Source organism: Corvus kubaryi, unplaced genomic scaffold, assembly GCF_017639235.1.
Source record: "Corvus kubaryi isolate FWS band 111438036 unplaced genomic scaffold, C.kubaryi_AGA036_p1.0 65109, whole genome shotgun sequence".
NCBI lineage: Eukaryota > Metazoa > Chordata > Aves > Passeriformes > Corvidae > Corvus > Corvus kubaryi.
In genome coordinates this window covers 57,325-82,944 of record NW_024581772.1, presented here as the reverse complement: position 1 = coordinate 82,944, position 25,620 = coordinate 57,325, and the positions used below count along the sequence as shown (strand labels likewise).

At 40.4% G+C, this 25,620-nt stretch overlaps 1 protein-coding gene across 1 annotated transcript; it reads right to left on the bottom strand.

The window, feature by feature from the left end:
• Positions 1-167: 167 nt before the first annotated feature.
• On the bottom strand, positions 168-25,620 carry LOC121673027 (BTB/POZ domain-containing protein KCTD3-like). Its single transcript, XM_042046043.1, has 18 exons — positions 25,419-25,620; positions 21,706-21,759; positions 20,246-20,291; positions 19,308-19,381; positions 18,791-18,849; positions 18,501-18,581; positions 17,650-17,784; positions 16,722-16,812; positions 14,399-14,589; positions 10,479-10,594; positions 7,243-7,330; positions 6,995-7,111; positions 5,828-5,998; positions 4,514-4,669; positions 3,473-3,569; positions 2,006-2,190; positions 1,762-1,900; positions 168-1,422 (listed from the first exon to the last, which is right to left on the bottom strand). Exons 1-18 carry the CDS (start codon positions 25,490-25,492, stop codon positions 840-842), a joined length of 2,457 nt encoding a protein of 818 aa, XP_041901977.1. The 5' UTR covers positions 25,493-25,620; the 3' UTR covers positions 168-839.

The following is a 25,620-nucleotide window of genomic DNA, read 5'->3' as shown; positions in this document are numbered from 1 at the left end:
TTCACCATCCACAGTAAACTAGGTGCAAACAGCAAGCAGCCAGTGTGACACAGGTATGAAATACCATGTCAAGGCACTTGTAATTGAGAATTATTACACCATGACAGTAAACCTACTCCTATATTCATCTCTGTCCTTTTTCCAGAGAAAGTGACAAGGAGGCCCTCAAGAGACTGCCAGTTCTGTGTATTCTGCCAAGCATATTTTTATGCATTCTCTCAGTCACAATCAGCAAAATCCATCATCTGATACCACACATTTTCAGAAAGTACAAGCAACACTCCTCTGGCAATTTATTTGGACTAAGAGGCAAAATAATATGCTATTTTGAATAGCTTCCTCCTTAACCTGCACAAAACATTTCAGATATCAGACAGCAGCATACAGAGCAAGGAGCCCATTCATAAAACAAAACTGCAGAGGCAGCTCTGTGAATTAGGCAAAATCCACCACTCCAGACAGCAGCAGCTCTGTAGAGTAACATGTGGCTGCATCTGAAGGGTATCCTCTGCTCAGCAACCAAGTTTTCCTTTAGCACCGTCCCTTTCCCCAAAACAAAAATAATCACAACATATCACATGCCTGACCACATTTACGCAAGAACGCACAACAATATTTTGGACCAAGTACCGTACTACATTTTGGAGCATTACATAGAGCCACACATGGATGTGGACAACCCTTCAAAGCTTAGCAGCTAGGTACTTTTTCATAACCTTACAAATTTTATTCTGGTATCAGAACAAAATCCCATTCAAGAAACAACCTACAACACATAACATTATGCCTGCTACCAGCCAGAGGGCACCTGCACCTTGTTTTTGCCACCAGACCCGTTTTCACAAGCCGTAGTCTTGGCAGGATGAGTCATTCTTCCGGTGTCGTGGTGAAGCAGCTGTCTTTGTAGGTGATGGAGAAGCTGCACCAGGTACTTCAGGCCCACCTTCAGCAAGGACTGGTGCAGAGGCCAGGAGAGGCACTTTCTTCCTTCCCAGGAAACCAGCTCCTTCAAACCCCATTTTCTTTTTGCTTTCTGCTTTGGTTTCATTTTCTTCTTCTGGTCCTCTTCTTTTGAGATCCAGAGAATTCTCTGGCAGGCGGTGAACCTCTGTACTGCAACACCCACCTGCATCTGTCACACCTGTGCCTCGCGCTTCAAGTGCTGTTGATTGGCCTGCCTTCCTCTCAGATGCACTGCTCTCAGCTGTTGCCTTCCTGGCCTCTGTCTGGCTTGAAATCCCATTTGTGGCAGCTGCCTTTTCTGTTGGGCTTTTGCTGGATAAGTTAAAAGCCTGGAAGTCCCGGTAACTGTGAAAGCTCTCTGTCCGCCTCGCTCTTGCCAAAAGGGGGCTTTCTCTGTATGGCCGCACAGAACCATACGTGGCAGTTTCGTGGATTGTTTCATGGTGCTGCAATTGGAGGCTTCAGAAAATACAAGAAGAGTAGATGTTAGGCTGAGAATAGCAGCCAGGTCTTCTGCACACCACTGCTCCCACCTACCACTGCAATTCCCACTACAATAGCAATACACTCATCACAGCCACCACACAAAGGCTTCCAGATCACTTCAGACTCTCAGAGGATACTTTAGTCTGCACAAATACAAACCAGAAGAAACCAAGGAGTATGTGTGTGTAGTTCAAGCCACTACGGGCATAAATTCAGGGGCTTAGCTACAGCATTCAAGTCACCAAACCCCTTTGCTTACCTGAAAAGTAAAACCTTTGGTGTCTGCAGCCAGTGCCACCCTTGGTGACTTACCTGGAATTAGATTCTCGAAGCCGGTTTGGCTGAACAACTGAGGTGGCAGGACTGATGTTGGGTGTGGCACAGCGAGAGGTACTCAAGTCACACTGGTCAAGCAGCTTGAGCAACTCTTCTTCTGTGGGGCCACCAACATCTGCAAGAGAGAGAGCTCTTAGAGGCCAAATCCATTTACTGCAGTCAGACACATCTGAGGACACAAAAAAGAACCACACCACAGTCCTAGCATAACACAACTTACCTTTGTCTTCACTTTTATTAACCATGTCCATAGCTGTGGTCAGGTCCCACATCTGGATGCTGCCATTAGAATGTCCAGTGAAGAGGTAGCGGCGTGGCCGGGAGCCCATCCTGCTGGATCCTTCACATTCTCGCACAGTAAATGACGAGATGGTAGTGCAGTCAACTGCCTGGATCTCACAGATCCTACAGGAAGAGAAACCCCAAATTACCAGAATGATTGCACCTGGCAGAGTTTCGCCAGTGAAGTCAGAACTGGTTCAATTTTCTGAGAAGGCACCAAACTTGCCATGAGAAAAAGACTTTTCCGCCAGATGAAATTCCTTCCCCTGCATGCCTGGCACACTGCTCAGCTGCAGACAATCCCTTCCCACCCCCAGTCCATCTGCACTCTTACTGCTTGTTTACTGGGCAACACCAACGTGTTTTATGTCCATTTTCTATTTGCAATGATTAGAAAGCTAAGGCTCTCACAAGAATGACAGAAACCAGCCCCCTCATATGCTAAACACTCTAGGAAATGAACCTGCAGAAACAGCAAATATAACCACACAGAAGATATGCATAAAGATCCAAAGATGATATATCCAATGTTATCTATAAAGATAACTTTTGTCATATCACAAGTGCAATTTCACTTGTCATGGCAGATCTCCATTTCTTTTTTCCCCTTTATTTCAGAAGTTTATGGGGAGTGAGGAGAAGAGAAGGACTCCCAAAACTAAGCTGCTCATGCTCTGGGTTTGCTTTACTGGTGCTTTGCAGTGAACTTTTCACCCAAGCAGTGCCCAAATAAGTCATAGTGTTGAGGCATTAATGTTTTCATCCAGATTCAAAGTTATTAGACAAGAGATGCAAAAATGAAGCATAGAACTGAGATGCACTGTTTTTTCTGATCTCTTGTCATCTTCCTAGGCTGAGAGGAAGAAAAGCAGCTGTGGTTATTTGACAGCCATGCAGTAGAATATTATGAAGTCAAGCTTAAGAAATAATTGAATAGATGACCTAGAAAACAGTATCTCTGTTTTAAAGGTTCTAATACCTTCAAAGCCAAGTGCAAAGGAAGAGAGATACCCTGTCTACTTTTGTGAGCAGCATAATCACTGCCACCGTAAATTTCAGCATTAGTTTTGAAATTTAATGGTAGCATGGTACCATGGTTGAAAGTCACATATTCTGTAGAGGCACAGAAATGTTTGCTTTGTGAGCTCACCAGTGTTAGCCATCACGAAGTGAGTCTCTGATATCACACTACTCAAAAAGCCTTTTTTTGGCTTTAAGGTTATAACAGTCGTTAAGTAACAGTTCTGTTACTAGCACACAGACAAGAGTTCAGCCAGAGCTGTCAAGCACAGTAGAAGACTATTATGTGCAACTGCATGCACTCAGCATGGAGGAGGGAGACATCACCACCTGAACAGGCGTAGTCCTGCTCCTTTCACACTTAAAAACCTCAGCATGGATGTACCTTTTCCCAGTTGAAGACAGCCTTACAAACAGCTTATTCGTAATGGGAACAACTTTTTGGATAAACACCTGTTGATCATCACGTTCACCAAAGGGTCCTAGAGGAAAAAAAGAAAGATCACATATTTGTTTGTTTCAATTCCCTCACCTTTTTCCCCAATCAGTTGTGAAGACCCAGACTTATATGAGTATGACCACTGTAGTTTTAAAGCATCAGGAGCAGGGAGCCAAAAACCATCAGTAGCTAGCAAAAGCCAAATCAGTCTTTGTTGTTCTAAGGGACACACATTCTTAAATTCTTGTGTGTGTTCCTAGAGGAATTACTATGTCAGCACAAACCCTACACTAGGTCTTTATAATAACAGTAAGTACTTTGTTATTTTGCAGCTCCTAGATGTCTAAAGGCTTAATCAGATTTCTTGCCATAGTACTGACCCCAGGCTGTGTTCACAGGGCATCCTATTCATCAAAGGTTCATTTGCAAGGCTCAGACCACCAAGGAATCTACCTGTCTACCCCTATTTACCAACACACATTCCTTCAGTACCTTGCTACAGCAATGCGCTAGCACCATTTGCCTCTGCAGTTGCAAGGCTTCGGTGAACTTTGTCACAACTTCAAAGTCATTTAAGAATTTTTTCCATGCTTTGTTTAACCCCAGCTGAACAGTGAACTGGAATTTGCAGACCAAATGTTTGCTATGCTCATCTGCTTAATACAGTCTCTTGTGCTTTCTCTCATTCTCTAGTTAAATCAGAATTGAAATGCTACATCAGTTTGCTCAAGGAAGAGGTATAGTATCGGTGTTCCAAAGGTTTTTTGTCCCTTCTGTCATTTGGAGTAAGTCCTTTAAGTGTACTCACTCTCTACAGCCTAAATAATAATTCCAAGTGACTATTACAGATCCTTGCCATAGTTTCAAGGGGAAAGCAGTGTATAAGAGCTTACACCCATCGGCTTACATGTTATAGGGCTGAAGGTCTGCTAAACCATTATGAGACTAGTGAAGTTACAGGCACAGCACAACCAAGAGACATCCTACCAATGTCATTTCCAGAACAATAGCTGCCATGACTCTCCGCTTCCTCCAGGGATAAGATTTTGAATGATGCAAGAGGTGTTGAGCCTGGCTGAGTCGAAATCATGCCCCGGAACCGAGTCACAGTCCATGTCCGTACATGGTTGTTATCAGCACAAACTAGGAAGGAAAAGATGGGCACTTACAAAGGATGACAAAACATTTAGATAAACTTCTCTAATGATTATCTACATTATAGTTTTTCCAGACTGAGTGATCAAAAATTTAGTCAATGTGAGGTCACATAGCATCTCCAGACAATTTTCTAACAGCCTACAAATTCTTGCTGATGTCCTGTTTTCGACTAGTTTTGTATCTTCCCTCAGAAATTCAAGAAGCTGAGACAGGTGCAACACAAAACTAAGGTCTGGTTTAGCACCAATAGCCTACAGCCCGCTTCAATCCCCTGTGTGCAGATGCTAGGACAAGGTGTCATGAGAGCAGCCTGGCAGCAGAACCCTCCTCACACAATAACCCTATTGAATTTAAATCATCAATTATCTCAGTTTTGTACATACACATGTGCCCTCTCCTGGTACTGAGGGTTTAGCAGCAACTTGCAGGGGAACAGATGACCTATGGGCTGTTTATTTGCAGTATAATTGGATACCATTTTCCTGTTCCTTTTTTTCAAATAATGGGATAGCAGCAAGATGTAAATCAGTTCTCTGCCATGCCCTGGCTGCTGGATTCTGGGTTAAATAGATTTTTACAGAGGAAGGAGCCACTGCATCTTCTCTGCAAGTAAGACACCTTCCTGAGCATAAGACAGGACAAGCAGAATAGCACAACAAACACTGGGAGACTGCTGAGAAAAGAAACAGAGACAGCCCTTTGAAGTCACAGGAAGGCTTTTTCTAGGGCCCAGGAGGAGATAGTGCACATTTTGCTGCAGCCCAGAAACCTCCTGAAAGGCTTTTAAAAGAAGACTAGTCCTGAAGGACCTATGCACAACAATAAAACTTGACAGAGATACATTTGTTTACAAACCCTTTTATTTCCACAAATGGCAACCTTGGAATAAGACACAAATGAAAGAGTGAGTTGTTCTAGTATCTGGTCAAATAAAACTTGTGCCTTTCAACTGCTAAAGGCTTTGAAGAATGCTTACTTTAAGAAAGAGGATCCAAGCAAATCTAGCCTTTCCCCTGCCCTCAAATCTGTCCAACTCATTTCTATTACATGTGGGAATGATGCAAGTTACAGAGCATAGCATACAAATACTGCATTGCTCAGGAGGAGGGGAGAACCACCAATCCACATCTGTGCACACCTTACCTGACACAAGGTGTTTCTCTGAGAGCATGATCTTCGTGACAGGGCTTCGATGAACCGTGAAGGTCTGAAAGAGCTGAGGGCCAGACCCAACTGTCTCAGGGTGCTGTACAATCACCCTCACTGCTCCAGAGCTCGTGCCATATGCAATCTCAATCCAATTGCCACTTACACCTAAAACAAGCAAGAACACAGTTGTTCCCCCAGGAATGAAAGCTTGGCTTACTGGGGGCCAGGGAAGGAGACAGTAGAAAACAGTATTTCCAAGCTTCCACAGTAAGAAAGCTATGGTTTTTAAACACTGTTTACTCATTGTTTTCCCATAAACAGGAAGGGCATTTTGCAACTAAAATAACCCCAAGGTCTGTAGCAATTCCATACTACATGCTTCAACATTGTCTTAACAAAAAGCCTTCTTTCCCATTCTCTTCCTCCCTCCTGTGAAAAAAGTGAAAAAAGAAATGGCTAAAGTCAGATGATCAGATATTTTGGCACCCCTCACAGTGATATGATCTATAAGTTCCACATAATATTTATTTTTCTGCCATAGTTGGAGGCAAATGGGAAAGCAAAGCAAAACAGGAAGAACTACAGTTAAAACAGTCACTGTGGTATCGATATCATTATGCGAGTAACCACTTTCTTCCAGTCTGGGCTTTTTTGAGTTTTACTTTGCTTTGGGTTTTTGTTGTTGCTGTTGTTTCTCTTTTAATTTAAAAGATAACTGCACAATGATGACAAAAGGGTGCACAGACAGAATACCAAAGCATCATCCAGCTGCATAAGGAAATGTTTCTTACTCTATCGGTTATAAAGTTAGACACAACAGCAAGGTTGTGTCTCCCCCTTACCCAGTTTGGCACAAACAATTTCAGCAAATACAATTCACAATCTAAGTGCTTCTCTTGTGCAAAAGGCTTAAAACCAACCAAGATACATTAGGCACAAGCATTAATATAGGAATACCTGTAAGTGTATGTACCTATTTATACAGATGTACAGGTGTAAGGGAAAACAGCTATGCCTAGTGTTCATCATTCATTTGAAGGTGATTAAATGAAGAAAAATTCTTTGTTTATGTTAAGGACTACCTTGTGTAATCCTGCTATGAAAAAAACCCCCCACATTTCTAACATACCCTCCACGAAGAGACAGTGATAGAATACTAACTTGTTTTAGGTGTGAGGTAGACACTGAGGGCTGTTATAGCATCGTTGGAAGGATCATGGTACAATTCTGTCACAAGAAGATCATTGTCTTTCATTCGAAGTGGGAACTTCTGCATGTCTGTGGGGAGGAGACATTTATTACTCTCATTAGACAGAGTTGTTCTGATGCTACTTAAATCCACTAAAGAGAGTAACAAAAATGCTGCTCAGTACCACTTCCATTTATTCCACCCTGCTCCCATTTCTTACCTATGTAGTAGATAGACCCATTGTTACAGCCCAGCAGCAGGAAAGACCCAGCAGTATCATAGCTTGTGATAGGAACAACATCCTGAACCTAGTGCATATAGAAAAGAAAAAATAATCAAATCAAGAATTTAGGTTGCTACTTCCTCAGTTTTCAGACATTTTTGGTATATTTTGTTTAACATCACTTGAGTTTGGTACTGGACTGAAGCCATTGTGCACACACTTGCATGTACAACGGCATTCCTTGAAGCACTGCATATTCCTCTACCAAACTGGATCTGAAGTCCTGGAGCTCAGCGGACACATGCAGACAAATCAGTACAACTGCTCTGGAAGATCCTTCTCCATGTGAAGGAACAGAGCTTAGAGAGTTGCAGCTAAACCACATCTTCTAAAGTGGATTTTTTTTCCTATATGCCAGGGAGTGTATTTCACCCTTTCTGTCCTCTCCCTTCTTCCATTTCTGACAAGTCCTTAGGAGATTTCTGGACCAAGGAACTAGATGTTACCTCTCTACACCTTCTTTTATCCCAAGTTTTGTATCCCTCTGCCAAACTGTGGAAATCTCTGCCTCAAGCAGATATATAATGAGGGCTAAAAATTCTTGTTCTGTTACAGTTTCTCACTTCCAACACACAACCACACCATGTAAACTGGAAGACAGCCCTGTCATATTTTACTTACTGGTCTACGACTCAAGGTGAAGGATTACACATGCCTTTTCTTTGCCCTCTAGGATTAAAAGGAGTGCTTATTCCTTTAAGAGGGACAGAGATCTCAAGCAAAGAAAAAGTTTAGTTTATCTTAGGTAAGATCACTTATTTCAGTAATTCTTTTTTCTTCAGGCCCGGAGAAGAAAAAGCCAAAAGCCATTTTGTCCAGAGCACTCAAACATGCACAGTATCATGGTATTTGTCCTGTACCTGTATGTTTCATTCAGTCAGTTAACTTAATGTACATTGAATACTAATTCATGGACACTTCAGCCTAAGTTCTCATTTCTCTCTGACCAGCAGATTGGTCTGACCTCCAATTGCTACAGAGACTTGAAAAATCATTTGCAAAATACTTACCATGAATCAGTTGGATAAAAGCAAAACAAACCAACCACAGAAACCTCCCCACATTGCAAAGAGCTCAGACTCTAAACCAGTAGCCCTTCCTAATTAAGTATGGCTGTAAGCCCCTAAAACATATTGTAAACATTATCTTCTTTCCTTCTGCAGCAGACAGGAACACCAGAGGTGATCCAGCAGCTGCCATCTGCCAAGATGTGAACTTTCATTAGGAAACAGTCACTGGTAAAAAAGCATGGCCAGTGAGAAACCTCACTTTGCAGAGTAGGATTTTCTGTCACACTTTACTGCTTTATGTTGCCTCTTAAACTATAGCACTTAATATGCTGCTTCTTTAAGCTCTCCTCTGCTAAGAATCTCATTACTGATGTAACTAGCACCCACACCCTCCTCCTCCTCCTCCTTGTAGCATGCAACTGAAACACTGCCAGAGGAATAAGTACTAGGGAAACAACCTCAGCAGTCTGCTCAAATCTCCAAGAAGAGAAGAAGATAAAAGAACCAATCAGATGCTGAGATCAGAATTACATCTTCAGGGTGTAATACATCAGAGAACACCACATAAGGAAGAACAGATTTGCACAAACTAAGCCTCCTTAAAGCAGAACTTAGAAAGGCATCAGCCTGAAAGAAGATCAAGTTCTTGCTCTGAAATGGGGAATCAGCAAACTATTCTACCAAAATTTCTCTCACAGAGAGTATGACAGCATTTCAAGTCCAGAGCTGTGGGCAGCTCATGGAAAGCAGTCAGTTAAATATCAGATATTCTCATTAGGAATTTTAAGATCAGCCCTGCCACTTTACATCTTTATGGGGTTCTTCAAGAAAAGAATGTGTTCTAAAGGGAGATGAAGATCTACAGGAAGACAGTTGTGGGTTGTTTTGGGTTTTTTACTAACAAAAGAGCCCAAGATTCAGAAAGCACCCTGAAACTTTGTTTTGGGTTTTTTTGTTGGTTTGGTTTTATGTGGGTGGTTTTTTGTTAATTTTTTGTTTGTTTGTTTATGAAAGGAGCTATTCTCATCCTCTTGAAAAAAAACCAGCCAAAATGTTTTATAGACATATTGGCATATAAGCCTCTCAAAGATTTTCTACTCTTCAATAAGAAATACTTTCACAAATGAATAGTCAGTCAAACTGAGGAATTATTTAGGTGATCAGAAAAATTTCTGTGGCTCCCCCAGAAACAAAGATGATGAATAGGACATCAGTTTTTATTTCTTATGACTTGCTCCTTTAGAAAATATTATTAAACACCAGTTTGCCACATAGCATTAAGTTGTCTCTTAACAGAAGATTTTGCAAGGCATCAGTAAAACTTTAAATAATGTTTTGTTTAATTCAAGGCCATGCTAACATGTCTGTGTCTGCTGCAGAAGCAGTGCTATCCCACACCTATTACCTGCGTTATTTGTTACTAGTACTGTCACATAAGAGTCAAATCAGAACTTAGTCAGCAAACAGTGCAGCAACCTCAGGTCAGTTCTGCCTCTTGAGATTTGCAAGGCATTTTTGGGATTGCTATTGCATCCAGGTTTTGTGCCACAAAGGTGTACATCTGGCTGTGTTATTTGAATGCTTGACTGTTTCTCAGACTCATACTGACTCCAGGGATCTCTCTATTTAATGTGCATTCTGACAACAGGAATCAAATCAGTGCAGCCAGAAGCATCCACACACAAGACAGTCATCTTTAAAATATAATCATGTGCTCTTCTGCTGAAGAGGAGTCTCCCATTGTAAAGCAGCTTTGGAGACCCCCAGATACCAGATTCCCTTCTTGTTTTCTTCTTCTTTCAGATGGTCCAGAAATTGCTGTCATACATTCCCCACAATTTTATTTCCTATGATCCTAGTGAAGTTTTACAGAGTTAGTAATCCATAACGAAGTTTAAATATATTGGCACTTGACATTTATTACCCCAAATCACACCATATCCTTTGATTTAAAAGCCTAAAAAGCTTGGTTGGTAGTAGCACCAAACAAGTCAACATTCTGTTCACAGGCACAACACCCAGGTGATAAACTCCATAACACAAGTCAGGGCTGAAAACACTATGAAGAGCATTTTCCATATACTTTTAGATTATTTTATTCTCTTTTTACTAGAAAGCTTTTTTTACCAGCTTGTAAAAAGTGATGTGGAAAATTGAACAGACCTGCCAATGCTGAGTCACAGCGTTCCATACTCCCACTTTCCCTGTGTGGCTTGTAGCCACCAGCTGGTTGCCAATGAAGAAGAGAGCATCTACAGGGACTCCAAGACTGAACACTCCTACAAAAAATGAAGATGCTGTGAAGCTCATCTAAAGTAAAGATAAAAACACAGTAACAATGGAATCTCTCCATTATTATCACAACACATTTATTAGAGTAGCAAGCAAAGTAGCTGGGTTTGCAGTGTGCTAGGTGAGGCACCATGCATGCGGCAAACTGGGTTCCATTAAATGGCAGCATGATGTCTTCTCTGCTAATACCATTATTATTTGGAAAGGAGAAAGGAGGCAAGAGAAGCTAGAAGAGCCCTTATGAAATATACAAACTTTTTTCTACAGCCATCAAGTTCTCAAACGGCTTTAAAATTAAAAAAAAATCATATTACATCAAGCAGGAGTTTTTGTTGCTGTTTTGTGGTTTGTTTTTTTTTCTTCCTATGACTACGAAGTGTCATTTAAGAAACAGTAATTCCAAGGGTTTTACAACTTTGTATCATACTAGTTTGCAATTACCTGTTAAAGTATTAGAAGTTCTTGATCCCCTTTTTTTTAAGTCCAGTCAAGCAAAAATATTTTGAAAATGTATTTGAGGAACTAAATATGGCTACAAGGCTTCAGCCTTATTCTTGGGAAAATACTGAACAACTTAGATGTGACCCTACTTGAATACATTCTAATTTCTCTTCTAGCAGAAATGCTTGGACCCAGAAAAATAAGCAGCCTGCAAAAGCCTACTTCTTTCTTTCTATCTCCAGATCTTTTAGTTTGGTTGTGGTCCATAAGCAGAGAGTACAGGCTAACAGGCTATTGAAACTTGAAGCTATAGAGGGAAGCAGTTTCATATTCAACTATTCATATTCATTTCACATACTATTCAAATTTGGAAAATAAAACTTACCAGCAAACGCTGACCTTCCAAGTAAAGGAAATGTGTCATCAACATTTCACTCAATAAAAATCAAAACAGTGCAGAGCCTGACAGGCATCAGTGGCTGTGGTTATAGTTGACCTTAACATCTGGGGCCTTCCACAAAATCGATAGTTTCTTTAGAGCTTCCAAGTCTCACCAAAGATCCAACATGAATAACTTTAACTGAACTGTAAACTTGGATAGCAAACTACATTTTGTACTACTTATTCTTCATGTATTTAAAAGTTACAGCAAACTCAAAAGGTCTGAGGTAATTTCCAAGTTTGGCAGCAAACTGGCCCTGCAATTAACTTGGTTTGTAAATAATTCTAGGCTATGTTTTTCTGCCTGGTAAGTACAAAAGTACTGGAGATACATTACAACACCAAAGTGTCAAGCTTCGCTCACAAGTTTCTTATTCCATCTTGCTCATTCTACATATTTATATTACTTCTCACTAGTATACCTTAACTGCAGCAGATAGATGTTGTCAAAACAAGAGTATCCAGTAGCAGGAAAATTCCTCAACATTGTTTTGGACAAATTCAAATGAATAGTGTCATTCCCACACAAGAATCAGCCCTCTGTAAGACCCAAGAAGGAATCTCAGGAAATTGTTTTAATTATGGTGCTAAACCATTTTCCAGGGCAAAGCACAATCATTCAATGCAGATAAGATTCAGCAGTACAGGCCCATGAAAAAGGCAGTAATAAAAAAATCCACAGAAACTACTAGAATTGATTACTCCAGAGAAGGATGAGGTTCAAGGAAATCAAGGAAGACAGCTTGAATGGTCTGGAGGAATTTGAAGTGTCAGTCCTGCTTAGGCTCAACAATCTTGAGACTTGTCCACAGGGGAGACAACACTATATGTAATGACAGGCTCTTGTCCTAAGGGTCCCTCTCAGTAAAATACTGCTTACAGCAGCAACCCAGCAGCAGTGTCTTGTGTAAGTAATATTGAAAGGGAAGAAAGCGCTCTGGGAGAGCTCTATCACAAAGATGCCAGCCCACACAATTTGCTGGGGATGGTGTCGCCAGGCTCCAGCAACTGTTTGGAACAAGTAGTTTCTTTCACAAGATGACAGCAGTGTACTGTATCTCTAACACAAAGCAGCACTGCAAGCATTTGTCTCTACAAGGAAACAAAACAGCTACATTCAAGTTGTAACTACTAAACGCAAGCACTTTCTTAAACCAATCAACATGACCTACTATCCAAAGAACAGCAGTACATTTTGGTCAATGTCATTCTGACTGGGAAATTCATCCTGTAGGCACATTCTCTCTGCTTCGCCCCTCCTCCTGCCCCAAGTGGCAATTACTCTGTTTCACACTGTCACTTCAGTGCAGTACAGCCTGTTTAGCAAAGTCCTTGCTTCAGTTTTGTTGCCATTTTCAGTCATAGTCTAAGCTATCAGAACTTTATGATACTGGCATATTTTAGAGTTTTGATTTGAAAATAAAGTCTACAATGGTTTTTTGTGTTTCTTTGCACTTGATTTAAAAAAATCCAAGATGCTGCTTCTTGTATCTTACTGCAAATCCCAAGGTAACACAAGCAGCTAACTGAAAGCAGAAAATGCAGGAGGAATGTAATGGCACAGTGCTTAAAGCAATGCCTGTAACAGGAGTACAGCTGTCACACCAACTCTTCCCTGTCCTTAAGATTCAGTCAACAGGAGCATAAGAGAAGAAAAGGCTTCTCAGGTACGATAATTACTCGCTGTGTTTAATGGAGAGAATTTCATCTTCAACTGTTAAACACACCTTTTGTTTTTCTTTAATACAGTGGAATCTCCTTTTCCATTTTGCTAACCATGATTATATATAAGAACTCTAGGAGTCACAAGTAAAAGAGCTCATACAAGACCTTTGCCTTTCCCCATCTTCAAATATGACTTAGTGTTTCCACATATTCATGCAGGGAAAAAAAAAACAACACCCATTAACATGGCTAAAAATTGCCTGAGGATCTGTCAAGCTCTTCTTTAAAGGCACATGAGTCAAAACTTGAATTTGGCCACTTTAATTTATGGCCACTACAATTCTCAAGGCTTCAACTATGGAGATACATCTAATAACAAATTAGCTCAGCATTAAGTTTCAGAGAAAAGTGCTCACATAACCAGACTGCTGTCACACTTTGTTAGCAGTATCCACTGCCAGAGGAAACAGACATTACTGGCATAGCAGTGGTTATTCAAACACCAGGGATTAGGACAGAGGAAGTTCCAAATACCGTTCTCGTCAGTGCCTCCCAAATTTGCCCTATATTTGAACAGCAATGACTCAGACAAGCCATCAGAACAGTACCAGGGAATATTTACTTCTGGAAATGTCTTCTTGCTGTTTCTAAAGCTTACAATTTTGTGTCCTTCAGTGTCAAGGTGTGTAAGCAGTAATTCCTGTATGCTAAAAGGAATAGTGTGGGCTTTTTTTCCTACTCTGACACCCAAGTTATAAACCCAAGAAATTTTCATCTTCCAAATTCCGTTTATGAACCACATTTGACAGAGAACTAAAGTATTTTCATCATCTCCATGTAAAAATGTGGCTTTAGTAACACAAAGAAAAGGAAAGAGCAGAATCTCTTTGTATCTGTAGATTTCCACCTCCAAAGCTTAATTCTTCTGTATTATGGCCTAGATTCAAATGGAAGTCTAAGGGAAATTTTAACTCTTAATTTGAATTTTTACACAAAAACCTCAAACTGAACAGTAAGTATTGGTTACTATCTCTTCAGTAAACAGAGTTCTCTTTTATTCTCCATCTCTTTGATTTTGAGACAGGATTCCTGGTGCAGAACTGAAGAAAGTTAATATACTCCAACAGTTTGCTGTACTATAGCTTGTTTGGTCAATCTGTGGAAGTGAATACTGAACACAAGGTGTCAGACTTCTTTCTAGTTACACACACAAAAGAAGAAACAAAACAGGAAATTATAGTTACCAATTTCACTGCCACTACCACCATCTTGAATGCTCCACAAGATAATGCTACTCTCTGAGGCAACTGCAACCATCTTGTCCTTGTCTCCATGAGGTCCTCCAACCACCTTGGCATTGAGAGCCACTCGCTCAATGGTCCAGTCCAGATAAGGACTTGTGAACACCTGCTGCCACCCAGATGACTCCTTGATTCTGGAAGGGCAAAAGGGAGAATGGGGAGCAGATGTTAGAGATTCAAGAACAGACAGCCCAGTCTAATCCTGAACGAGTGTGGATGATTCAGTCTTACACTCTAAGCAACAAAGCTTCAAATTCTAGTTAAGAACTACAGTCTACAAGAGCTGCACTTTTTCCCATTTTGAAGTCTGATATTGCATATTATTTCAGTGCTCTGCAGCTACTGGAATCCTGTGCTGGGCTTTTTCTTCATATAAGCACATCTGATATAGAAGTTATAAGATGAACTCAAAAGTCTGGGTTAGACAAACGCTAGATAATGAGGTTCAGCATAAGATTTTAGAAGAAAACTCATTAATATCCTTATATATCATGCAAGAAACCCAATCATGCTTTAGCACAAAGCTCTGCTCTCCAGCCACAATTTCTGTTCATGGTATACTGTAAGCAGATAATACTAAATTGAGTGTAAATTTTATTTTTAGAGGATCATTTCCCTGTGCATTTTAAAGACTTACATGGTGTCAGCACTATTTATCTGACAACTTCAGGCAATAATTTAGATAATTTGCAATGGAGCTAAAGCAGACTAGACCTCTGCAGTCAAATGATATAAATATTAAAATTAAAAGCAGAAAGATATGTGTACTTTTCAGCATTTTTGCCATTATTTCACTTCAGCATTGCATCCTGCTTGGAGCTGAAGCACCCCAGATCACTGTGCTCTAACCATTCAACATGCAGAAGTTGTAGTGAAAAGATTTAAGAGCACAACTGCAATAGCAAGACTTTGTCTTGGTTGCATTCATTCTCACAAACTTTATGATCAAATTTTAAAAACTTTTGTCATACTTTAAAAGAAAAAAAAATCTTTAAGATGCACTGTGCTTTGCTGCAGAAGAATGGAGGAGAGAAAATTCTACCATTGTATTTCTAGAGCCCGTTCAGGTTTTGAAAGCAAAAAAAAAAAAAAAAATACAAGACTGCTACCTTGAGTATCTGTGAAGAAAAGCAGCACTTTAAACTGGCATGTTGACCTGCACCCTCTCTCAGCAACCATTCAAGTCTGACATGGTTCATCAAAAGCATCAATAATGGCATAATCTCAATGGCAACAAGACTTGTTAAGTAGTTTGCCAAGCAGGAAAGAGGAAGAATTTTTCACTTAAAGTGAGCTAGCAGCCAAGGAAAACAGTCAGAGGTAAAATCCTAAGAAGGGGACAATTAGCACAAAACCAGTTGCAAATCATTTCCTCTTTCTCTGTCAGACCACATGAAGCATAATTGAAAACAAAAACCACATTTAATAAAAATTAAAGCCAAAAAAATTGCAGTGGTGAATGCTAGTTAGATGTGATTTAAGTTACAAAGTTTAAGCAACTGAGTTAGTATTCTAGAGAGTGAAAAAGGCAGCAAACTACAGCTTTAGCTTGGCAGTAATCAGAAAGAAACAGTTCACACTACACTCTTCTCCCTTCTGTTTTTGAACCACAGTATGACAGCCCTGTTAGACTGGTACGGGCAACAGCCTTGCTAAAACTTTCCATTACTTTCCATCGAAAAGACAGCCACCAATTAAATCAAGACTACGAGATGTGACCTAAAACCAGCTTCTGTAATATGGAGGTATTGCTTATGTTCACCTGATCTTAAAAAATAGCCAGTCTGTTTTCAAGACATTGAAGATATTTTTCAGCCATCCAAGTGAAGCAGCGTTTAACAGTTTTGTTCAGCTAAAAACCATGACATTTAAGGCAAGGCAGCAAAATTATGCAGCAAAAATTCATTAACTGTTTCAAGTTCCTTGATACTGTAACTTCACAGACTGTTTCTAAACCCACAGCAGGAAAAACTTTGAAGTGAATTTTCATTTAAAAGACTGCTTTAAAACAGGCTTTTGAAACAGTTTTACTGCAGTTAATTTGCAACTTTTTCAACAGTATCAAGAACTCACATCAAGGCAGAAAAATCTGAGTTCCTATCAAGCAGTTTATTTTCACCAAAAAAAAGCAACAACTCGTATTTAAAGAATCAGACTGAAGGCATTTAACTACTGCTATTTCAGAGTAAGCTTTTTGCTTTGCTCTTAGCCAAAGATTATATTTTTTTTTAGATTCCTGTAACCCAACAAAGAACACTACTCATACCTGTAGCAAACAGCAAAATGGGCGTAGGCAGCTACTATCCAATTGTGGTGGCCAGCTACTATTAAGACTTTCCGTGGGTCCACAGGAAATCCTAAAAACAACAAAGCTGAAATCAGGCAAGTGACAAGCAGAGACATCTATAACAGGACAGAGCTCTCTGCTAGGATGTGCAACAGAAACTTTCATAATTAAGTTTTTCAAGAAATATTTTCAGCAATATTCTAGTTAGCAGTATTGTTCCTCACAGCCTTGATATGCTAAAGAACTAATCCCTGAAGACTGCACCATCTACCTCATTTCCCCCAGGACTGCCTGCTTCCAAACCTACAGCAGCTCACTAAGAAGAATCAGCAACTCATATCCTTATTTTATGTTACATACATTAACATAGTCAAGATTTTCCTAACACTGCTACAATTTACAGGATTGCAACAGAAATATGACATTTCTAACAGCATCATTTTGCTTGCAAAGTCAAAAGCTGGAAAACGACAGAATTAAGGTCTATCTCACTAACAATTTTTCCGTGAAGACTACCTTTACTCTGAAAACTTGACTCTTGCAGGGTAAGTGAGGCATCAGGAGCAAGAAAGAGGTGGAAGAACAGGAAGCAGGCCCTGAACAAAGACCAAAGAGACAGTGGCTCTCTGGTTTTATTATGGCTTTAGTACAGTGTGAGGCATTTGTCTAAGGGGCTGGGCTAAGACTGCATGAAGAACTTTGATTTGCCTTTCTCTCAAGCCTCACATCTGGATTGTGCAACAGTGAGCCTTCAATACTGCATAGGGAGTAGTGTTTAAGTATTCAGCAATTTTAACCATGCAAACACAGAACAGCAGATTTAAACCAGATACAGGCACACAGTTCTTATTTCCCAGAGACAATCATCTTTGCAATTTGATTTGGTTTTAAAACTGACACTCCTCACCTAGTCTGACTGTACCTTCCCCTGTACCAGCAAGTGTAGGCTGGACACCACCTCCATGCATCTCACTCTCAGTCTGACCCGTTCTGATGTCAGTCGGTGGCCCAGTAGTATTATTTATTTTACGGCTGGGAATGCCTATTAAAAAAAAAAAAAAAAAGTTTTGTCCCCCTCCTTAAACTTTAGCAATATAACAGATTTTAGTTCACTTTCAAAATATAGGATTAACACCTGTGCATTTTGATCAAAAGTTTAATTTATCTGCTGTAAGAAACAGGCAATATTGTAACACTGAAACAAAAAGTGCTTTTGCTCTGTATGTTGACTTTCACAATTCAAGGAATTATCTTCAAAAAACTTGTTGATAAATGGCTAGACATCCTTTAGACTTCAGGCTAACACATGTACTGTGTTCATCTCTACAGAGAACTAAAAAAGTCAAACAGGTACTCATATTGGTAAGGAAAGCTCATTAGGGGTGATTTGTCACCTAGGCAATAGGACACCCAAGGTAACTATGTTCAGAAAGAAGAAAGCACCTCATGCTGATGACATTAAACTGAAAGGCTCCTGGAGAACCTCTGCTCTAGTCTACAACCAAACACAGCCTGCTTAGTACTAACATGCCACACCCCTTGCCCAGTACTCTAAACATGCTGTTTGTTACAGCACAGAGATGCAAGTCTTGGGTTTTAACCACAATAATGTTCAGTTCAACCATTTGTCCTTAGCTTTCCATAGGAAGGCTTTCTCAGGACAGTTTGACAGCCAGGGTAACCACCCCAGCCAATCATCCCCACAAACCAAAGCAGCAAGTGACTGCATGCAACATCAGATCATGAACACAAGAATACCTGGAGGAGGTAGGTAGCCATGAAAAAGGACACTGCCACAAGATGAGCGCTCCAGTTCTTCACATAGTAGCAATCTTCTCACTAAGGAGGAAACCCAGATATGACCACAGCTTTCACTTCCTTGAAAACATTACATTATCTCAAATATCCTTCCTTTTTTGAAAACTTTTACTTTGAGAAAAAAAAAAACAAAACCCTTTGCCCTTCAGGGTCATAACTGTTCAGGATTTGTCAGTAGACCATTACTACAATAATAAATATGAGCTCACATTAAGAAAAAAAAAAATTACCTAAAGGAGTGATTCCATAGAATTCAGCTTCATGTCTGAGAACATTAATACTCACTCCCCTACAGAAATAGAAAAAAACAAACCAAAAGCAACAAGAACTAAGTGAGTCAATATCTTGAATATAAAGGCTTGCATATAACTGGATATTACACAATCTAAATACCAAGCTACCTAACAGTTTACAGAATTACCACAAAATGCATTTAACATGTTGATGTTTGAGATTTCAAGGTGATCTTAATTTAACTTTCATTAAAATAAAGATACAGAAATAATAAAGAAATACACTGCAAGAAGTGGTCTAAATTATAAGAATCTACTAGCAAAATAGAATGTCGCCGTTTCTGCCTCCACCATGACATACATGTATTCTAGACATGGCCCCACATCTAGGAGGGAGCTCAGCCATATACCAGGCACCCAACCAGATAAGCAAAATGTAATATCTCTCATTTGAAAAAGTTTCTAACGCTTCTGATTGAATTAACTTCCATTTGAAATAATTAGAACTTCTTACCGTAAGTCTAACTCCTTTGTGCGAAGAAAATTTAAAATGGGTGCAAATGCTGCTGGATCTCGATCAATAAATATCTACAAAGAAAAATTTCTGTACTTGAGTACTATTATGGAGCAACCATCAACTAAAGTGCTATTTTATGCTGAATGTGGGAAGGAGAAGTTGAAGATGAGGTAGCAAGCAGACAAACAAAACCCAAAGTTTTTGAGCCCTTCTTTGTTCTCGTTATTCTACTATCCACTAATTTAACATTCCTAAAGGACATATTTACAAACACAGTTGCAAATAGATGGCACTTAATAAATCTGTTCTTTAGGTTCTCATCTCCACAAAGGAAAATGGATGCTTCCACTTTCTAGCATATGTTCAATATGCAGTAACTGTAATAAGATCTCAGGAGAGGTTTAGACGTTTTAAAATTCAATTACCATCAAAACTACCTCTACACTTTTAGCAAAGTGCTTGTGTGCCTCACTATCACTCAACAACATTACTGTAACTGTAGTTTCCCATTTAAGAATATCATACCCACAGACTGGAATGACCATTTTGCTACATGTTTTTGCCAAAAAAAAAATAAAAGCTACATTTCCACGTTGGATTACTCAACTACATACGTAATGCCTATCTAAAGAAAATTACAACTCCCTGCAATACAGCAGTTAGCATTTTCTCTGCTTAAGAAAAGCGGAGTTGCTGTTTCTGCATTACCTGCACAATGCAGAATAAGAATAGAAATATGTACATTATTCCAGTTACACTCAGCTTGAAACACAGATGAGAACCCAGAAAGCCAGAGATGTCACTAATTTTGATGGAAGTTTAGCCTGACTCAGGCAGTGTAATTCCATTAGCACCCACAGTGAAAATGCTTTAGGAGAGAACCTAACCAAAAGCATAACATTGAATTAACGAGTTACAGCACATTCATTACTCACAGCACCAGTTTCATCCTTTAGTGTTGAAATTCTTCCACTCAGCAAACTGAAAAACAGGAAATCTTCGTTAGATGTCCCCCAGAAATGCACTGACACAAGCACAGTATAGCAACACTCTGGTTACTTAGCTCTAGTTGGTGACATTTTGGTAACACAGTGTATCTGAGCAAAGAAAACAGCCAGAATGCTGGAGGAGTGAAATATCTCTCCTGAACAAAGGACAAGTGTACGCACACCTAAGGAAAGGCTGAGAGCTGCATCATAAGGACCTTCAGATTCACAAAGAAAATAGACACAAGGCCTAGCCTGAAAGGATGAAGAAGTTTTCCAAGGCACTTAGAGGGCTGTATAGTTTGTTAAAATCTGATTAAATTGCTAAAAGCTGCTGAAGCAAAAAGGAAGAGGAGACCACCCAATCTGCAAGGATTTACTGGACAAGAATGGGATTAATTATTTTGACACAATTTTACTTCAAAGTTTTCTTCCATCAGATCAAAATACTTTTTCTCCAGACCCATATACAACACAATGCCAAAATCTCATTTTATAAGTAAGATGGACACCAACATCAACAGCTTTCATTTGATTCTGGATGACAATTATATGAGATTTTCCAGTATTGGATAACTTTCAGGACAACCTCCTTAGACAGCATATTTAGTGTTGAGAGACTGGGGAATACCATGAGACTTCCTCCTTGTGCCTTTCCTTGCATGCCTCAAAAAAGGTGACATTTCCTTGGCATTTCATTTATCTGAACATTTCATTAAAATAGGAACAGGAAATGCTGCATATGTCAGCTGCCAGGCTTTTATTGGGAAAGAAGTTTAGAATATAAAAATTAAACGTAAGGAAGCAAAATTGCCAGCATTTAGGTTTTCCTTTGTGGGTTTAGGATTAACTGAGGTGATAGAGGTACAGCAGCTGCAGAACAAAATACAAACCTAAGCAGCACAACCTGCAGAAGTAGTAAAGGCAGTGACATAAAAGGAAGATGTTCAATAATTCAGCACTTCCTGTATCACAAGTTAAAACCCTCAAAACCTTGAGTTAACTCAGAGTAGAGCAATAACTCAAAAAAACCCCAAACCAAACAAAACCAAAAATGTTACAGGCAGTGCTAATGCATATGGCCAGCAAGATCACGAGTGGTAATAGAGTCACAGCCACTGGCTTGTCCCTTTCCTGCAGAATTGGAGGTTATTTCCACAATACTCCATCTAAAAAGTGACAACTCCTCAGCGCATATAAGCTGCCATGGCTACATTCAAGCAAGAGGATGCCTCTTGAATAACAGCTTATTTCAAATGAATCTGTCCCATTGCTTGAGAAGGGGGGGAAAAAATTAAGGATACTAATAAAGATACTATTTACAACATAAATTAAGAACTGAGAACATAAATATTATTTTAATGACTGTTAATTTGTCTTTGTTAAATGTGATGATATATTACAAATACCTGGAAAAAAATGAGTCTGGAATCCACATCAGTGTTTGTCTTGACGTGCTGAACCTATGAAAACAAAGTTACAAGTTCAGAAACAGCTATAAAGTTGGAAAGAAGCCTGCTTTATCTAACATTCTTTGATTTGTCCTACAAAGCTAATATCAAACAAGTCTGGGAAGTTTGAGATCTTTTAATATCTGCACAAAGTCAGAAGTTGCAGACTCTTTGCACAGATCGTCCTTCAGCATGAAGCAGAACTGTCTGGAGACCACAAAAGTATCATTTTTTTATCTGTTTGTAACACACTGTCCCAAACATCCTGTATTTCCTGGTTCTCCCACTTCAACATTCATGCTTGCAAAAATAAAAAAGGCCCACAAAAACCAAACACTGCTCCACACACAAAATCCAAACACTAAAATATAAATTTATCAACAGTGTGCAATATTTGTCAATAACTGCACACTACTCTGCTGCTCTTACTCAGGACTGAAAGGGTGCTACATTATGCACTGCAAGAGACTACAGTGAGCTTCAAGTTAATATTTCATAGGAACTTGAATTATTTGCCATTTTGCTATTTGGGTCCCTCTTGGGGAGGCAGAGGGGCAATAACAATAACAGTTAAAAGAAAAAAATCATTGACTCTGAATCATATTGTGAAATAATACAAATTATAATATTACTTATGATGCCAGACAGTACTTTACATAATAAATAACTATGGATTATTTTATACTACTTCTGGTTTTGATTTAACATGAAGGAAGACAACTTAACTAGCAGCTTGGACAATTAGCTCATGCTCTGCATCACTCTCTGTACATATCCTCTTACTAGTGCCATGACTAAGAAACCTCTGGTGACCTCTTCATTAGTGGAAAACAAAAAAAGAATATGCAAAAGTAAAATTCCATTACAACTCTCCATCTAGTACAGGATCACAAAATATTTTTGGAATAAAACTACTTAGTCATAATTTACCTAATTTTCACTACTAGTATTGTCCAGTTTTGAAGGGGAGAAAAATGTAAACAAACCCCATTACTTTATGCCCCCTAGGAGGCAGAAACACAAAGGCTCTACGGAACTACCACCCTGCATGAAATGTGGATTGTGCATCTGCTCACTGCAAACATCACAATGGCAAATCTGTCCTGAACAGAAAACGTACAGTACCAGTGTTCTAAGCACAAGCATGCACAAAGTCTTTTCTGGAAAAAAAAAGCCAAAAAAACACTTCTCTAGCACTTCTAAGTAGTTTTGCTCAGCTTTTCTTATCAGTAATACAGGTGACTACCTCTGTCTACATTAAGAGTAAGGGATGATTCATTTGACTACATTATAACATGTGAAAACAATGAATTACATTAATTTTGTCCAGAATTAATCCAAACACTGCTTGTAATTATGGGGATTGATGCAGCATCACCACCATCTTCTTTCAATTTTATCAGCCTGTTTAGACAGCACCAGGATTTCCTGTCTATAATTTAGCACTGTGGTACCAGTTTAGTAAGCAATAGCTCACACTAACATATACTTTAGAACTTTTAATACACAGACATTAATCTATGTAAACAACCAGAGTCCTCCTTTCCAGGATGCAGAAAGCAGCTTAGCCTGCAGTATTTACATGCATAGGTGTATCTGCAGCTCCATACAGCGGTCAGACAGGCATTGTATAAGGAAAACTAGGCAAACCCAGTGCAATATCCTCAAAACACTCCTAAGCATATGCCAGCTTTCAGTTATTTTAAAGCAAATATAATCAACTGGAAACAGACATGTCAAGTGTCAGTTATAAAACAAACATTTTAATAGTCTGCTGTCCTTGTGGAGTTACCTTGTAACCAGAGGGAGATACAGAGCCAAAAGAATTCACCCAATTTGTTACAGTAATTTCTATGAACATTAACTTGCAAGAGACTTCTGTTCACAGTAAAGGCATCCTCAGAAGTTGTGACCAGGAAGTGACGGAGCAGCCACACACAACAGAGAAGCCCTGATCATCCCAGGGAGCAGTGGGAACCTAGTGTCTGAACATGGAAAAGTTGGGGTGTCTGTGGTACATGCTCCAAAGTATAACTGGTGTCAGAAACAGAGGGGAGTGCTCATTTCCTCTTCTCATACAGTTCTACAAACAAAACTAAGAGTTCCAGGTTTCTAGTGAGTGTAATGAAGACTAAGGAAGAGGAGGAAATGTGTACAGAACCGCACTCTTGCCCATTTGCTGTGCACATCATCCACTCCACTATCAGCTGAAAGTCACCTGCCTTTCCAAGCTGAAAAACATGGCTCAGGTATAGTTTTCAAAAGACATGGGCACTACAAGGGAAGCTGAGCTTGCAAAAGACCAAAACTTCTCACTCAGAAGTACTATAGTAGAGGGTTTCCCTATTAAACGGGAAATATCCATGCACACATTTCCTACTCCTTACATCCAAATGTTGACTAGAATCTAGACCATCAGCTAGAAATTAATTACATGCACTTGTTAGGTTGCCTCATTCTTCCTACTTCTCTGTGTAGGCAAGCCCTCTGAAGATGTGTATTTTTTACCTGATGTGTGTCCTGTACATAATTCTCAGTTCTCTGCAGAGGCATTTAATAAGGAAGATGAAACTAAGAATTTGAAGCAGCTTTTAGATTCCACAGGTAATAAAACCTTAGAAGATGAATTGCCCTGTAATTTCAAAGACAGAGTCTGCTGAAGAACTTATTCTGCATTAACACAAAATATGGTCCAAGCCTACATCCAAGTTACCCTGAAAGCATCATTATAGGTGAGTTTTGCCTGTGCAAGTTACAAGCAGTTTCTCTGGGTTGAACCAGGTTCTTAATGTCTTATTAAAACACAGGGATTCTGCATCAATTTCTATGGCACTCTAAGAAAGGCAGCAGCACAGTTTAGTTATCAGATCAAGCTCATGTTCTGAGTAATGCAAGAAAATTCTTAAAATAGCTGTAGTAGTTCCTACTACTTATAGCTGGCTCCACGCTGTACACACTACTTGGGAAAACACATTACCTCAGTTTCCACTAGCTACGGTAATCCGAATGATTTCACGCCTGAGCATTTTGACAGGAATGTTTGCACTGTTTATCACGCAGATTCTGACCACAGCTGTCCCACAATTCTCTGCCTCAGCCTGCCAAAATGTCTACATCTGCCAGCTTCCACACTTTCCAGCGTACATTGGAAAACAATGCAACTCTTTATTCTCATGGATACCAGTATCATATCAGCGATTTTAATATCTTAGTCTCTGAGGCAGCTAGACAGACTGCTCACCAGAAGCCTATGGTTGTGATGGCAAAGCAAAGCTTCTATCCCTGAAGAAGCAGTATTCGCGGAGTCTCTAAGGTGTATGTAGAGCAGTACGTATCTAGGCTGCCGTGGCATTGCGGGCAGACACCACGCGGAGCTGCCAACACACCCCGTGTCCATCCCCCGGTACCCCCAGCCCCTGCAAAGTGCTGGGCGAAGGCTCATCCCGGCCGTCCCGGCGGCAGCACCAGAGCGCAGAGCCCACGGAACCCCGCCGGGCAGTCCCAGGCGGGTCGGCACCGCCGCCCTCCCGGGCCGGGCCGGCCTAGCCCCCATAGCCGGGCAGCGCCTCCGCCGTGCGGGCCCCGGCAGGGCCCCCTGGGCGCTGCCCCTCGCTCCGCTGCCCGCCGGAATGCGCCGGCCGCCACCGCCGGCCCCGGGCCCGCCCGCTCACCTGGTGCCGCCCACGTTGAGCTGGATGATCTCCCCGCTCCCGGCGCCAGCGAAGCCGCCGCCGTTCCCCGCCATCTTCCCCGCCGCCTGCTCCAGCCGGCGCCCGCCGCCGCCTCCCGCCGGGACCTCGCGGTCGAGGGAAGCAGCGGCGGAGCCAGGCGAAGGCGGCGGGGAAGGAGGCGGCGGGGGGTCGGCCAGCGGCG

What these genes read in the sequence shown, in the direction of transcription:
- LOC121673027 (XM_042046043.1), bottom strand. Translation starts at nt 25,492, where the DNA reads ATGGCGGGGAACGGCGGCGGCTTCGCTGGCGCCGGGAGCGGGGAGATC. An exon ending in TGGTAGTGGCAGTGAAATTG is followed by an intron (nt 10,595 to 14,398) that starts GTAACTATAATT and finishes CATTTTTTGTAG; the next exon opens with GAGTGTTCAGTCTTGGAGTC. An exon ending in TAATAAAAGTGAAGACAAAG is followed by an intron (nt 1,901 to 2,005) that starts GTAAGTTGTGTT and finishes TCTCTCTTGCAG; the next exon opens with ATGTTGGTGGCCCCACAGAA.